General features: G+C 34.9%; 1 protein-coding gene across 1 annotated transcript in view; it reads left to right on the top strand.

Annotated features, from left to right (window-relative positions):
* Positions 1–17,767, top strand: part of LOC143074152 (uncharacterized) — a 164,345-nt gene that overhangs the window by 143,052 nt on the left and 3,526 nt on the right. The window contains exon 17 of the mRNA XM_076249700.1: positions 5,144–5,249. Within this exon, the coding sequence (XP_076105815.1) occupies positions 5,144–5,249 (106 nt within the window). The remainder of the gene's footprint in view (positions 1–5,143; positions 5,250–17,767) is intronic.

Here is a 17,767-nt window from a genome sequence, read left to right as displayed (position 1 = left end):
TGCTACCCACGGAACTTTTCCACTTTAGTCCTTTGCAATAACTCTTTCGCCTCCTTCAAATCAAATTGTCTATTTTTCTTATTCATTCTAATTTCGCAAGATTTTTCCTGGCTCACTCTAATGGTGTTTCGTAAGTTTGGTTTTAACAAATGAAGTCTAGATCTTAAGTCCCTTCCTAGAAACAGTTTTGATGTTGTTTCATGGGTGCTAGTGTGTGGTGTCTGGCAATACGTCAGCAAGAAGTTTGGAATCTTTTTGTTTATATCACCAGATTCCAATTTCAATGCTTTCATTGACTGTTTAAATGTTTGAATAAATCTCTCAACAAGTCCATTTGTTGCTGAATGATAGGGTGCAGACTTCGTGTGTTTTATTCTATTTTGTCTCAAGAATTCTGCGAATTCTGCGGATGCAAAACTTGGTCCATTATCCGATACAATATGAGCAGGTATTCCATTTCTAGGAAATACTTGTCTCATAATGTCAATTGTTTTTATTGCTGTAATCGATTTCATTTCGAAAACCTCAGGCTACTTGCTATATGCGTCCACCATAACAAAAACATTCTGTTTATAAACGGTCCTGTGTAGTCTATATGGACTCTTTGCCATGGTGTCTCGGGCCATTCCCATAGGTGTAACGGTGTTAGTGTTGGTGCGTGCTGATTTATCTGGCATCCAGTGCAGCTTTTGACTAAATATTCAATGTCACTGTCTATACCGGGCCACCAGACATGTCATCTTGCCAACGCCTTTATTTTCACCACTCCCGGGTGACTACTATGAAGTAATTCTAGAATTCGATTCCTGAATTTTATCGGAATTATGACTCTTATTCCCCACAGAAGGCAACCATGACTAACAGTTAATTAATTTCTGCGAGTGAAATAAGGTTTTATTAACGAATCGTCCGTTATTTCCCATATGTTCATTGCTTGGTACAATACTGATGCTAATACCTTTTCTTTTCGAGTTTCACGTTAAATTTCGGCACTCGTAATTGGAAGGTTCTCAATTTTTAACACGTGAAAAAGATCATCTGCGTCTTCACTGATAATGTTCATGTCACTTTGCATCGGTAGTCGCGATAATGCGTCTGCATTCGTGTGTTTCTTTGTATTTTTGTATTCGATGTTGTATGTAAATCCAGAGAGAAAATAGCATAACGCTGTAACCTAGCGGCGGTAGTTACAGGAATTGATTTTTCAGGATTAGAAATTGCAGTTAAAGGTTGATGATCAGTAATTAAAGAAAATTTCCTACCGTACAGAAATGTGTTAAATTTCTTCACTCCCCACAATATTCCAAGCGCCTCCTTTTGGATTTGTGCATAGTTCTTTTCGGATTTTGTAAGACTCCTTGATGGGAAAGAAATTGGTATTTCCGATCCATCTGGCATAACGTGAGATAACACTGCCCCAAGTCCGAATGGCGAAGCATCACACGCTAAACCTGGTAATTCGGGGTTGTAGTGTGTTAACATTTGGTCTGACGTAATAAGCTCCTTTGCCTTTTTGAAGGACTTTTCACAATCGTCTGTCCAGCGCCATATTCGCTCTTTTTCTAGCAGTTGATTCAATGGTTTAAGTACAGTTGCTGAATTAGGCATACATATGTGATAATAGTTTATCAGTCCTAAAAATGCACGTACATCCTTGACTTTTTTCGGAGTCGGAGTTTCCATTACAGCTTGTACTTTATCTGTAGTTTTCCTGAGTCCATCTGCACTAATTTCATGTACGTAGTATATGACTTTGTCCTTGAGGAAAGAACATTTCTGCAAGTTTGCCCTTAAACCATAGTTCTAAAGTCTCTGTAACACATTTTTCAAGTTTTGTAAGTGTGTTTCGTCATCAGGACCCGTTATTATCATGTCGTCCAGCATGCATTGTACACTATCAAGTCCATTTAATACCTGGTCCATTGTTCTTTGCCATATAGCTTGGGCTGACGCAATTCCGAATAACATCCTATTATAACGGTACAGTCCTTTGTGTGTATTGATTGTCATCAATGGTTTTGACTCATCGTCTACCTCGAGCTCCATATGTAAATATGCATTACGAAGATCCAGTTTCGTGTACTTCTGTCCTCCTGCGGGAGTACTGAATATCTCATCGGTCTGCGGAAGCGGGTACTGATACACATTAAGCATATGTTTCATGTGGTTTTGAAATCTCCACATATTATACGAATTGTACCATTTGATTTCATAACGGGGACAATTGGTGATGACCATTCACTTGTGTCGACTTTTGAAATTATTCTTTCCTTTTCAAGCCTTATTAGCTCTCGCTCCACTTGCGGTTTGACTGACAATGGCACCGGTCTAGCTTTTACAAATTTCGGTGAAGCATTTTCTTTTAACGTGAGATGTGGTTTTATATCTGCAACACACCCTCACGGAATACATTTGAATACTCCTTCAGTAATAAATCCAGCTTTTCATTTGAATTTCTTGACACTGAAATTTTATTAATCCACTTGAGATTTTTCCAATCTAAATTGACTTTCCTTAACCAATCACGCCCAAACAATGCAGGGCCACCTTTTTGCACTACATACCATTTAAGATTTTTACATTGACCATTATATTTAACTTGCACATTCATATATCCAGTTGGAATTAACAACTCTCCTGAATACGTTTTCAGGGTGACATTTGCACTTTCAAGTTTTTCATTTTGAAAATACTTGTGGTAATCCATAGCAGAAATTACTGACACGGCTGAAACTGTATCCAGCTCCATTCTTATTTCTTTTCCATGCACATTTGGCGTAATCCAAATTGAAACCTGATTGGAATTTGTAACACTGTGAATTATTAAGTAATCATCCTCATCACTTGTGTATTCCCGTGATTGATTATCCAATGAATTAACATTTTTGTTTGCGCTGGTGACACAGCTGTGACACACCGCGTCTTTAAATCTACATGTATCTGCTTTGTGATTCTTTCCATTACATCGGTAGCATACGAACGATTTCTGTCCATCTGTTGTACTTGATGGCGGTCTACTTTGTTGTCGTTGTAACCTGTTTACAGAACTTTCCGTGTTGAATGTTCCTCTTAACTCAATTGCATCTTTGTTTGCAGTCTCTACGGCGCTATCGCAATTCCGATAGCTTTCACAAAAGTTAAGTCCGGCACAGTTAACAGTTTCTTTTGTGTTCATCTTTAAGTCCAACCACAAACTGGTCTCTTAAAGATTCATTTAAGTTCCCAAATTCACAATATTCGGCAAACTTTCTAAGTTCTGCTACATATCTATTTATAGTTTCTCCTTGTATTTGATAACGTTTATAAAAACGAAATATCTCTGCGACAATCAATGGTTTCGGACTTAAATGGTCTTTCAATAACTTTACAATATCGTCATATATTTTTATCTGCTATATCCGGTAAAGTCAAATTTCTAAGATGACCTTAAGATTTCCCACCTAATAATGTCAATAAAGCTGGAACCTTCTTCTCATTTTCAAGTGCGTTACCTGCAAAATATTGTTCCAGTTTTTCAACGTACGAACTCCACGTTTCTGTACTATCATTAAACGGCTCTATTTTCCCTATATATCCTGCCTTTGTCTAATTAACCAAGGTAATTTCACAGAAAATTATTTTCGGAAAAGTCCTTTGAATTAAAGACGATTAATGGCCATCCTCGTCGCCAAACTGTTGTGTATTTATAACTGCATTTGGGTTCTTATATATATAACACACCTATACTAAATAAACGTGACTGCTTCTATAACTACATTTTATTAAACTGAACTATTTCACAGATACATACATAGAAAAGTATGAAAGATAGAAACCAAATGATATTTAATTGCCTTATTGTTTACAATGTACAATGTCAGATTCTCTGCTGTAGGTTAAAAACTGCATAGTATTTATAATCCGGTGATTTATAATAGAAGATAAAATAAACAGTCACATAAAATGTCAAAACACTATAGTTTGGGAGTAACTTTTAAATGCAAACATGATCAGCAAAACAAGTTCTACAAATTAGTATTTGTGTCGAAGCTGTCAATCAACTCATTATTAGAGTTATTGCCCTTTGTTTACTATGTTTACCAAATATATGCGTGTTTCCTCTATATCTTACAAGATAGAAATTTTAAAACACAAATCATTCAGCAAGATATTTAAGGAATGACTGTTATATTTTTTCTGTCTATGAAGAAATAACATAACGTACAGTGTGCGCCACATTTTTTATGTTATTTCGAATAGACAGAAAAAATATTACAGTAATTTCTTATAATTTAATTCTAAATTCCATTTTAAACCTTAGAAAACCATGACAAAACGTTGATGACGTCACGGTCACATGACTAAATTATGTCTATGGGCTCATAACAAAATAACGTCAGCCAATCAGAAGACGCATTACATCCAAAATTAAATTATACTAAAATGTCAAATTTGGACAATATAGTTAGTAGTGATTGCCGTAAATATTGATTTTTACCCTCTTTTTGTGTTTAAATAAAAAAAAACTTAAGAAGATAGAGAAAATGTGAATAGACTTAATTGTAAGTTAAACAAGATCAAAAACTAGAGATTTTTTAATGAATTATATTCTTGTCTTCATTTCCGGAGAGTGTCCTTTTCTGAATATGCACATAAACCAAGTTGAGCGACACAGGCACTTTGGAGCCTCTACTAGTTTTTATAAAGTTGTTAACGATGTGAATTTACTTATGAATATTTATTTAAATTGCATGCGATCGAAGCAAGTTTCTGGATAGCAAGTATGATCAAAGTGGAGGAATGTATTGATATTTTCAAATTTAACTACAAACTTTACAATAAATCAAAGTATCGAAAAACCAAGTCTACTGCGCTCTTACTGCGCTTCTACTTCGACCTGATTACGCCACGACAGCCCAACGATTGTTTTAAACAAAGTTGGTCCATACTCATCACGATCATGAAATCCTCGTCAGCACCTTACCATGACTTTAATGCAATCTGCATTTTTTTCAGAGATCGTAGTGCGATCGTGCAATGCGATGGGGAATTACATGTTTTGTTTTACAAATTATAGGAATACCTCACGGTGTTTTAGTTAAATACGTTGTTATTTTTAACTTATATTGCATTTATCAGATCCTTCTGTTATTTGTTTCAAAAGTTTCACAGAAAGAAGATAAAACAAACCGAGCCAGAAGAAGATGAAAAGAAAAGACAAGTAGAGCAATCCGCGAAAGCTGAAACCAAAACTTCTGCAATTGTTAAAGGTAAACTATTTGATCAAATGTGTGGCTAGGTTGCACATATTACATAAATGCATTTGTCATTTTTTATTCTTTTCAAATAAGACTCCCTTGTTTTTAGTTTTGGCATTAATGGATTTTTGGTTTCTTTTAAATGCAATCAAATACTCTGCCAGTTTTCAGCTGATACATGTGATATATGTGACAATAGTGACAGTTTAAAACCTTTTGAACTTCTGGACCTATCTTTGTCCATAATATATCCGCGATCCAACATACAAACAGTCGTCTAGTACTTTCTAAGTGAACGACAATCACTACCTGGAAATGAAAGGAATAAACCAACCACTAATAGATAAGTTTGTGCAACGTTTTACGTTCAAGTTTAGATAAGATTTTGACCACGACTGTGAATCAAACTGACGGGATTATATTACCTTATGCATTGTGTACTCATAACACGCACAATGTTTTGTCATAATTAGGTCTTTTCATTTTTCTGTGGAAAGACCTATTGTTTTTCTTCTGATTATTTTTTTTTCTTCCGCCTAATTTTGTTCTTGCGATAAATATTTGTTTCGCAATATGTCGCTTAGATATTTGGTATATGATATCGAACAGTTTATGCGCTTTTCAAATTTACCCTGCGTAACCGAATACTTTTCTTTGTAGGAGTTATCTCCCCAAACACTACTCCACTACTCCTTCGCAACCGTAAAAGATTACGACGAATTTATTTAATAAAATTGCTCGTTATATCCTTCGCATGATTTGTTCTATTTTGACCAAAGCAATATGAACGCTCCATATGAGAGTTATTTCCCCTTATGCATTTGATATAAGTGATATGCATTTCTGTCTTGTAAACCATAAGTGATAGAGACCTAGGATCTTTTGATTTGAGGTCCTTGGTCCAAAAAAATGAAAATAAGGTCATGGTCAAAGGTCAAGGTCATATTCTTATTTTTGAATTTGGCTTATTTTCACTTATTACCAAAAACCGTATAAGATAAAAACAAATTATTTAACCTAAATTGTTAGTTGCGACATGTCGTAACACGTAAATTTTGATCGCAAGGGTACGTTGAACGTAAAAGGGAGTTTTCTCCACTTTTGTATTTAAAAATACGCGTATGGTGATATAACTCAGTAACCAAATATAATTAAGACCTATGGTCTTTTGATTTGAGGTCCTTGGTTTATGACCTTGAAATTGATCTCAAGGTCATAGCTTAATTTGATGTTCTAGGTTTTGACCTTTGCTTTTACCTCATATGTATACATGATAAAGCCATGAGACTTTTGGCAAAAGGTATCAAACCATTTGACCTTGAAAAAAACAACCGGAAGTGACCCTGTGTAAACCGGAAGTAGCTATTTTTTGTACTGTATTAATAAAAAAGTATATAGAACCAGATATTTTTGGTATCAGTGTCAAGTAAATATTCAAATATTATCGGAAGTATCATTTTTCAAACCGGAAGTAACAAATTATCACCCTTATTTAAAAAATATTGTATAGAAACCATATATTTTTGGAATCAGCGTACAATAAGCTATCATTTGACGATTGAAATGACATTATAAACCTAATTTTACAACTTTCATATTAAAATACATTGTTTTTGGTGGATAGACCTTCAATTGTTCTCTGAACAATTGGTTTTTAATTATCTGTTATATTTGATTCTGGGCCATACTTGGTTTTTAATTACCTCAATGGTTTAAGAAAAAATAACAACGTTTAAGAGCATTGACACGACAATAGCCTAATTAGGGCATTTTAAGCTATTTGTTTTTGTAAGAAATATATCATGGAAGCCGTAGTTTTGTTTTCATTCAACAATGGACATATGTTTTGTAAAATATGAATATAAATGTGTAACCCATGGACAAATAAAATCAAATATACTGCTACCATGAATTAACTAATCATATATACCAGGATTAAAAAAGAATATTTACGCCAGACGTGCGCTTCGTCTACAAAAGACTCATCAGTGACGCTCGAATAAAAAAAAATGTTCAAAAGGCTAAATTATAAAGTACAAGGTTGAAGAGCATTGAGGACCAGAATCCTAAAAAAAACAAATACGATAATTGTGTCAACCCTGAATAACCCATTGTATGTGAACCGAATCAAATAAAACTTTCGTATTCGTGTAAATTTGACACTAAAAGCATACATATTATGTCACTTTGTTTAGTTGCCAAAGACGATAACATCATTTCGGAGAATTTTTGTTTTATGCATTTTGCACCAAAAGGTTGCTTATCTTACAATTTTCTGTGATTTGCCAATACATAAAAGGTAAAATCACAAAAATATTGATCTCAGAGGAAAATTCAACCGGAAAGTTCCTTATCACATGGCAAAATCAAATAACAAAATGCACCAAAAACGATTGGAAAACAATCAACTGCCATATTCCTTACTTGGTACAGGCATTTTCAAACCCGTACAATGAAGGCAAGAACGGTAGCGTGTTTAGTTACCAAAACAGCTGGATTTCTTGCATCCGCATTTCAAATTGTATGACATGGTTGCAACGGCAGTATAATAAGTCCATTTTGGTTTCTTTCATCTAAAACCAATGTCAATGACTTAGTGCGTGTACCTGTCGAATGCATACATCTGATTGAGCCTACCTGGATATGCGTCTCTTTCGGTGTGCCCGGAAGAGAACCACTTGTAGGCGAAAAACCGTCATAAGGCCGCTGTATCCTGACAAATGATTCAAATATTGCCTCGGTAACAACTTATGTTTATGTTGCCATACATTATGCGAATTCATGCTTCTATTATATCCATATTTTCATACTAAATTAAAGCGGGCAAACACGTCAGTTATATTTTGAGAATACTTCTCATATCTGCCCAGCTGACCTCTTCACTTTCTCACCAAATGCTGACACAATGTCACATCCATAGAATGCATGCAAGGAAGGAATAGCTGCACGAGGATCACCGCATATAATATATATCATAAACAGGAAGCCATCGAAAGTCTTCATTCATTTAAAAACCTATCCACAGTTTATTCATACATAATCTTGCGAGTGCTGCAATTCCTAATTTTCATACATCTGTGCCAGTACTTCTTAAAATAACTTTTATCAACTATTTTCATCAGCAGTATTATCATGGACACACATACGTGTGTCCGATTCTACACATATGATGCGATTTAAAAAAAAGCAGTTCAAAGTGACATCCTTAAACAATGACAAAGGAGCAATTTGGTTTTCATGGAAAAAGAAATCTTCCATGAAAAGTCTAAAAAAAAGTGATCGCAAATACTTTGAATGTTCTTCGGGTGTTTTTTTTTTTTTTTAATATAAAGACATTTCCAGTTTCATTTTACGGGTATAATACAAAATTATTTTTCTGGTTATAAAATGCAGATTCTCATTCGTTTAATATTTGCTTCAAACTATCTTCGCACTGGTTGGACCCAATAACTTAGAGTTTATATAAATATTATACCTGCTTCCGAGTCAACAAATTCTTCAATAGAGTCAATTTTGTTTAAATCTGCCGACGGTTCTAGAAATAGATTGTCGAACTTATTTATCACTTTAGAAAGCCTTTGGCGCTTTTTGAAGAAATCTTTTTGCGCTTTCGTAGAGTCTTCATATGACGTAGTTCATCTGGGTCAATATCTTTAATTGTTTCTACATAGGCGGTAATGGTAACGTTTTTTCCTGTAGCTCAATCCATATCGTAAATTTGGATATGTATGATAGCTCGTTGCAAAGCTGTGACATTTTTCACATATGTGTTTACATTTTCGGGGTACGAAGTGAGATTACTTTTTCCGTAAATTAGCATATCCCGAACATCCTTTCGTGATGCGGCTCCTTGTGGTAAAATATTCCCTTTTTGACACAATAAGTTCTTTGAAAATTTAATACTTTGAACACATTTAATACTCCATAGTTTTTACACATTTATTCTATGTTCCTCTACTTTCATAATCACCACAAATGGTTAAGCTCAGTCTTTTGTTAATATATATAAAAATAGAAACATGTCCGATATTACTACACAGATATTTTTTCTTTACACGTGACTTTTGAGTTCCTCATTTTGAGGCGCATTAGGGGTGTTGTTCCATCTGTTTTGGAATAAATGAAATCACTATATCTTTCAAATTCATCTACCAGTCTGCTGACTTCTGGTTATGTTATCATCTGACTCATAGAATAAGCGTACTACAGAAAGCACAATAAGTTTTTAATTCATAACACTACAAACCATTAAAGTCTGAAATGGCCTATATCTGTACTCGACTGTACTGATTTTTACTCGATCAGTCTGAATTGGTCTGACTGTTACTTGACATTACTCGACTGTACTGAATCGTACTTGACCCTTATCTTTGTCGTTAAAAATAGTCTGAACTATTACTCGACCAGTCTGAAACAGTCTTAACCCATTCTTGACATGTACTCGACCTATTTTTCCAGTCTAAACCATACTCAACCAAAGGTCTGAACAATATTCGACCAGTCTGAACCATACTAGACCAAAAAACCTCTACTTTTTTAGCTGTTAAAATAAATTTCTTTTTAACTGACATATATAACAACAGCCAACAAAGTTTATAAAAGATTTTAACTTTATAAAAGACATATATCTCTGATTATATTAAGGATAAAAAATAAGTAATGGTTGAGCGTTAGCGAGGTGTAAAATGTTGTCAAATATAATGCCTATCCATGTAAAAATGAGCATAGAGCATGACATGAAGGAATTATTTCGATTCTAATAGGACAAATACAGTATTTTTATAGGTCGAAGCGTACGAAAAAACCGTAAAAATGTTTAGCTGTTCCCGTTTCCTCCCCGAGGAGTCTGAACATTACATTTCATATTTGATAACTTTAAAAAATACGAGCAGGGTAAATATATGTTGTTCGATATACCATATATTATAAAAGTTTATGTAAGCTACTTGAATGTATATATTGCATAGGATAACGATGGAAAACACTTTAATATAAACAGTAAATTTGTGCGCATGTGTCAAACATATTTTGTGCTCATTAGAACACGGCTTTGTTTACAAAGCGTAATAAGGACGTCATATTAGAATTATACCTTTTTCAACTGATTTTTATAGTTCGTTCTTATGTTGTACTGTTATACCACTGTCCCAGGTTATAAGGTTGGGATCCCTCTAGCATGTTTAACCCCGCCACGTTGACAAATCTTCTGGATCTCAACAATGAGATGAAAAGAAAAAAGTTAATCTATATAAACAAAACGAGAAACGAGAAACACTCATATATTACATAAACAAACGACAACTACTGTACATCAGATTCCTGACTTAGGACAGGTGCAAACATTTGCAGCGGGATTAAACGTTTTAATGGATAGTTCATATGAACCATCAACCGTACCAACTCTGTAGAATCTAAATTTGGTATCTTACATAAAGTCGGAAGTCCTATGTCAGTGCCCATTGCACTGATGATTCAGTTCAAGTTATTTAACAACAACCTCCTTTTAAGAACAGAAACCTATAGTGCTGATCAAGGATACCAACAAATGGCTGATGTGTCTTCTTACGCACACTGACAATCTACTACAAATCAATAATATTTGGTTCAGAGCAGCACACCATTACAGAAACAATTGGCTGCAAGTGGATCTATTAAGTGTCTCCAATGCTGACTGCAGTGCCTACTACGTAACAGTATCATCCCAGTCGAGTCAACGGCAAATCCTCCTCCTCCCACATTTATTACTCCAATTATGAAAACATCATCAGCTGGAGCCACAACAGCAAGCTGACTCCACTGACCGATTTAGGAAAGGGCAAACATAACCAAAAGAGAGTGGCATCAGTTCTCATTCAGACTCCTCTGTGGAGAGAGAATATACACGATGGTGCAAATAACCAGAGTCGAAGCCCACGCTCCCAAAAACGGAAATATCCAATGGAAGAGGAACCATGACTTGGGAGGCGTTTATTTACCAATTTGAACGGACTACCAGTAGACAACAATGGGAAAACAGGAAACAGGTATGTAGTCTCTTAGATGCATGGCTGATGTTGCGTTGGAGTGCTCTCGTAAGGTAAACACAGATGATGATTTCAAGACCTTAAGAAAAGTATCGAAGCAGCGCTTCATAAAGAAAGACATTCAGACCAGATTGGAACAGAAGCATTCCTCCGAGGATGTAAAGATAAATATTATGCAAGGCATGTAATAGAGAGGAACCCAGAAACGATCAAAGAGGCGGGTAAACAATTTCAAACCTCAATATTTAACCAGATGGCGATATATGTCGATTATGCCCATCGACAGTCTTCTTTGCTGATGGTTTAGTATCATCAACAGATAAAGGGAATATGAGCAATTCTTTGAAAAATGAGGTGCGTAACCTCACTCAAATTGTCACAAAACTAGCTGGTGTTATGCTTTCAACTAGTCAGTGTAACCGTGGGTTGGCCGATCAATATGACCTTGGGCCTTCTGATCAATGTAATCGTGGAAGATCACCAGAAAAATGGAAGATCACCTGATAAATATACACGTGGAAGATCCCCATAGCAATATAATCGCAGTAGATCGCCAGCTAGAAATACTTTCAAGTGTAATGCCGACCAGCAACACTTCACCAAGCCATAGATGATATAGTATAACAGGACAACGGTCAGCATCTCCACAAATCCAAGTTATTTCAGGCAACGGTCACCTTCAGCGGTATACAGACCACATTAAAGCAAAAAACGAAGTCTTTAACAAAGGGTCGGGCCAGGAGGCCAACGCTTGACTCCTTAGTCTGTTTTCCATGAAACATCACCTCATGACAAAACCGAACAGAGGCCCACGTCCTCGTCCGATATTGTCACCAAGACAAACCATTAGAATTATCCTACCAGTACGAGGTATTATTTATGACCAGAATGTGAGCATAAATGTGGATAATGTTGCAGTGATAAGATTAGCGAATAAGAAATTATTTTCAGTAGATATTGAAGATTGGTAACGATACGTGGTTTGAATGATTAGCTGGCTACTCGGAAAATTATAAAGAACACCTCTCTCGACATAAATAGAATACATACAATGGGATGTATGCAAAGCGCCTTTAACAGACACCGTTATACTTGGGCTAGATATTTTGGACACACTTGGCGCAGTGATAAATCTGAGTACTCCCGTACTTACCATCAACAACAAAGTAATAAATGCGGCAATTGTTTTAAAACAGTGGAGGTAAGATTTCAACTCGGCAAGTTTGCATAAAACAAACAATCACAGTTACGCGAGGGTATCACCAGCCTAGTAGTCAACACTTCGGTAGTGACAGGAATATCAATAATGTAGTCCTTTTTATAAATTTCCGGTTAACAAAGCTTTGAAATGTTCGAAAAAACTAAGGATTTTCTCATCCCAGGCATAGACGACCTTAACCGTATTTGGTCCAACTTTTTGGAATTTAGGATCCTCAATGCTCTTCTGCTTTGGCTTAATATGTATTTTGATATGAGCGTCACTGACGAGTCTTATGTAGACGAAACGAGCGTCTGGCGTACTAAATTATAATCCTAGTTCCTTTGACTATTGACGCAAAACTCTGAAATAACTATTACCATTAAAACTAATAAAAGTGCTGACCAGGAGTTCATTTAAGAACCATGCCCGCTGACTCGTTGGAAAAGGAAATAGTTGTCCCTTATACATTTTAAATGATGGCAATCGTCACATCCGCCTGAAAAAAGCTACACCTATATTGGTGTCATAGAATCATTCGACGATATAGTGAAAACCAGCTGAAAACCTGATAAGTGACGTAAGACGTGGCATTGACGAGACACTAGACAAGGTGCCCTCGGCACTGTTTCAAAATTCAGATAAGTTACCTAATATACCTTTGAATTTAACCGACCTATACAATGTTCAATCGACTCACTTCAACCTATTTCATTCCAACCATTACAACTGAAAGCGATCAAAGAACAATTACAATAACATCTTTCATATTGATTAATATTATGATTTTCAGTATTTGTTTTTGTTTATGCAGCCATATTTGCAAATGTATGCTATCTAGAAATAACCATTTTGGAAGGATCATAACTTTAATTTCCGAAATTATTTAAAATACCTAACGGAAAATCTTGATAGTTATAACGTTTGTCCGCCATCTTGAAAATTGCAGCCATATTGGATTTTTCTGAGTGGGTCCATAGCTAAAATCAAAGGGTATACTACCAAGAACACCTGTGCAAAGTTTCATGCTTTCATCATCAAGTGAGCAATTCAGCTCTTTATCTGCACCAATCGGCCGGACTATTTCACTTCGGTTCTTGTACTTTGGGCGATAAAATTATTTATTTTGTAATATATATATTTCTGAACTCCATTGTTAACTTTTTACAGCATTATTTTTATTAACCTGTGTTTATTATTTTCGGTGGTTGCATTTTGCCCGAAGTTATTGTTGTATTTCTTATTTTGTTTTAGATCTAATCCCCTTCTTTTATTAGTTTTGTATTTACATTGTGACATAAATCAAATTTATTCATGTAATGTATGTTCAATTGCTTTTCTAAATATATGCTAGCTATAAAACCAGGTTTTAAATATCATTTTCTACCAAGTCAGGAATATGACAGTTGTTGTCCATTCGTTTATTTGTAGGCACTTTTGATTTTGCCATTTGATTAGGGATTGTCGGTTTGAATTTTCCTCGAAGTTCAGTATTTATGTTATTTCACTTTTTCCTTTGAAAGAGTTAAGCCATTTCAAAAGATATTTTATAGTCTGTATTGCTATGTTGTAATGTTACACTGTTGTTTCATGTATGGGGTATGTTGGTGCCTATTAAGAGGGCTAAGCCCGCTACACATGTTTGTACCTGTTCTTAGTCAGAAACCTGATGTTCAGTGATTGTCGTTTGTTGATATGGTTCATAAGTGTTTCTTGGTTCATTTTTGTTTTAAATTAATAAGAACGTTGGTTCTTCCTATATGAATGATTTTACTGCAGTAATTTTGTGGACCTTTATAGCTTGCTGTTCGGTTTGAGCTATGGCTCCATGTTGACGGTCGTTCTTTGACCTTTGATGGTTACCTTTTACAAAAAGGAGGGGCGGGAGATACCAGATGAACAGTCAAAGTCATAAATCGAGAATAAACTGTGAATGCCATGGCAATAAAAATGAAACAGACAAACAACAGTACACAAGAAACAACATAGACAACCAAAGACTAAGCAACACGAACCCCACCAAAAACTAGGGGTGATCTCAAGTGCTCCGGAAGGGTAAGCAGATCCTGCTCTACAGGTGGCATTTATCAAAACCCGATAAATAGTATAATTCGGTAGGTCACATTAAAGAAAAGAGAAGGGGATTGTAGTTACGACGTAAGAAACATATCGGATAACATCTGTATTATCATTTTAAAAACTGTGACTTGGCACTCGTACCACATCTTCGTATATCTACATCTGGAGGGAAAGTGTAGTGATACGTAAAGACAACAGTACACGACATGGTACACTTTCCACAGTAAACATTAAAATCCCCGACTTCATCTTTCAAATAAATAGATACTAGTGACAAATTGAAATGCACCATAACATAATCTATTTAAACTCACAGTGATTTGTCATCGGTATATTTTGTTTAATATTTCAAATGGAGATACTTTACACCACTTAAACAAAAATGTGTTCACAGTACACAGATGCCCAACTCGCACTATCAATTTTTATGTTTAGTGGACCGTGTATTGGGGTAAAAATCTAATTTGACATTTAAATTTAGAAAGATCATATCATAGGGAACATGTGTAACAAGTTTCAAGTTGATTGGACTTCCACTTCATCAAAAGCTACCTTGACCAAAAAATTTAACCTGAAACGGGACGAACGAACGCACAGACGAACGAACGGACGCAAAGACCAGAAAACATAATGCCCCTCTACTATCGTAGGTGAGGTATACAAATCTAAAATGTTTTCCTAGTGCTTCAACTAATGATAAGTTGGTCATTTGTAAGCCTTAGTTTCTATCTTTTTGTTGCAAAAATCAACTCTGAACTGTTAATTGCTTTATGTTCAGTGGCTAATTTGTCATGCATATATATACAGCAAACATACAAATTGCACTTTATTAATATCAAAACTTGTCTTGTACATGTGGGTCAAGCTTTGTTTTATTGTTAGTAGCAGAGCTCCAGATAAGCTGCGTATTTGCGTGATCACGCAATACAAATAATAAAAAACCCAATGCAATTGCCCATTGCAGGGTTCAATAACCCAATTAATGCAAAGGAAAACCCAATTATATTCCAAAACCATGAGTTCTCAACCCTTTTATTGGCTACCATTTGCGTTATTTACCCTTATCTGTTTACAGTCGTCGCGTAAACTATTTTTATAATATTTATAATTGGAAATTTCTTTCGTTCTAAAAATAGATCCCTGCATCATGTAGCTTAAATGGGTCCCTGTTAGAGTTTTCCGTTGCTCAATAGGTACACGTGTTTTTGAAAACATTTCGATCTTCTCGGCGTTTATCCAATTAGCGTGTTATGAAGTCATATTTTTTTCGCATTGCTCGGGATTTATCAAAACATACATTGAATTAAAACGAAAGTGAATGTCCGGTAAAATATTGAATAGAAGCATGTTTTCTGCTTCTTTTGAAAAGCTGACGGAAAGTTATGATGATAACAAGACTCAGCCAGTGTTTTTAGGAAGCGTCCATCAAACACACGGGAGTACGTGTGTGCGTAGCTTAACGAGAACATTGCTAATAAAAACATGGTTTCCTCAAAAACGAAATCAGTTGAAAAGTGAAAGGCCAGCTAGCAAATAACCCTAACCCTAACCCTTAACCAAATAAAACAGCTAAACAAAGAAAGAAACATATTTAAGATGGAAAAAATCTGGGGTTGATATTGCCTAAATATTCAATATTGTGTTGATGAAAAAACCCAATACATTAAGGAGCTTGGTGGTGAAAAACCCTATTTGATATTAACATGAGGGGTGAATTGGAATTGATAATGCAATTAAAAAACTTTATCACCCAATTGTATAAGAATATGGTGGGTAAAAAAAAACCAATTTGTGAATTCTTATCTGGAGCTCTGTTAGTAGATTCGTCAATGGCCCCTGCTTGATGTGGGCTGTATGTTATTAATAAAACAAAGTCCCATTATGTAATGTCATACCAGAAATTTATAACAAACAATCCAATGGGAGCTTATTGATGTAGATATATAAACCAGTCACAAACTTTTTATGAAAACCTGTTCAAAACATTTTTTAAGTTAATGTCCGAAAATCTGAAAATCCCCTCTTTTTGATGAATAAAGTCCCTTTAATTAATTAAATTGGAAGCATACAATCTAATTTTCATAACAATCAAAAAAGCGCGTACATAAATACATATGAATAATTCATCAAAATTTTATGACAAACGGTTTAAACGATTCTGATTTATTTGTCCGACATGTTGACGACGGACGAAAAGATCTGGACGGGTGGACAGACAGACAGAAAATGTTGTACCATACTACGTCCCGTAAACGTGCTAATTAAAATAAAAATACTATATCTGTTCAATGTCTACAGTGAACATATGCATGTACCAGTACTGGTAAATTAATAACAGAAAACTCCTTTTTGATTGCACTCATACATTGATAAAACAGAACACTTACAAAATACAATCTACAGACTGATATGAATTACTGAGTACTGACATATTATCTTTGTGAAATTGTAACCAATTGTTTTATTTCACATAGCCAAATAAAGACAAATTGATTACAGAGGTATGTCTATACCTTTATATACAAAGAGAGCCCAGCCCCTTAAATATAATAAATAAATATGGCCAATGTTTAATAAAAATTATTTCCTAGGTAGAAATTTTAGTAAACACAAGGTGCCATATTCAAAACTGTTACATCTATGACATAAAAGAAGCTGTAGTATGCCACAATCACACATATAGTATATTTGTTAATAAATGTATGATATATACTGTGTGTAGGCTGTATATACTTTCTCTTTGATTAATGTGTCCTGCTTTTATGGCTTTGGTGTGGGTATTTTTTTCAGTTTTCAAAATTGTTTATCTCCACTTATTTGAGTTAGCTCACAAAGGCCAGTTTTTTTTAAACATTTTTTTAGAAGTACACTTCCTTTTATTAGCTCCTTAAAATCATTGTTGTTATGAGTGTATAGATATTTTGTAAGGGTTGCAGTGGAGGTTTCAAACATCTTTTTGAATTTTTAGTGTACTACTACCGCAACTTCAAAGTAGCAACCAAGACTGCAACCCATGTAATCTTTGCCCTCCATTTTAGATTTCATACAAAATAGTTTTATTCATAATTTCACATAATCAATCAGTAAGTGTTCTACAGGGATCGGAGCTCTCATTCGAAAAACATTGTCTATACATTACGATAGTTTTACATGCATATTACCTATATAAGTTCCAATGTATAGTGATTTCTTGCGTGCTTATTTTACGGGGTCGAGTATATTTAAATGTG

The sequence above is a fragment of the Mytilus galloprovincialis genome, chromosome 5, assembly GCF_965363235.1.
Source record: "Mytilus galloprovincialis chromosome 5, xbMytGall1.hap1.1, whole genome shotgun sequence".
Lineage (NCBI taxonomy): Eukaryota > Metazoa > Mollusca > Bivalvia > Mytilida > Mytilidae > Mytilus > Mytilus galloprovincialis.
Note: the sequence above shows the minus strand (reverse complement) of the source record. Positions and strands in the feature narration are given on the sequence as shown.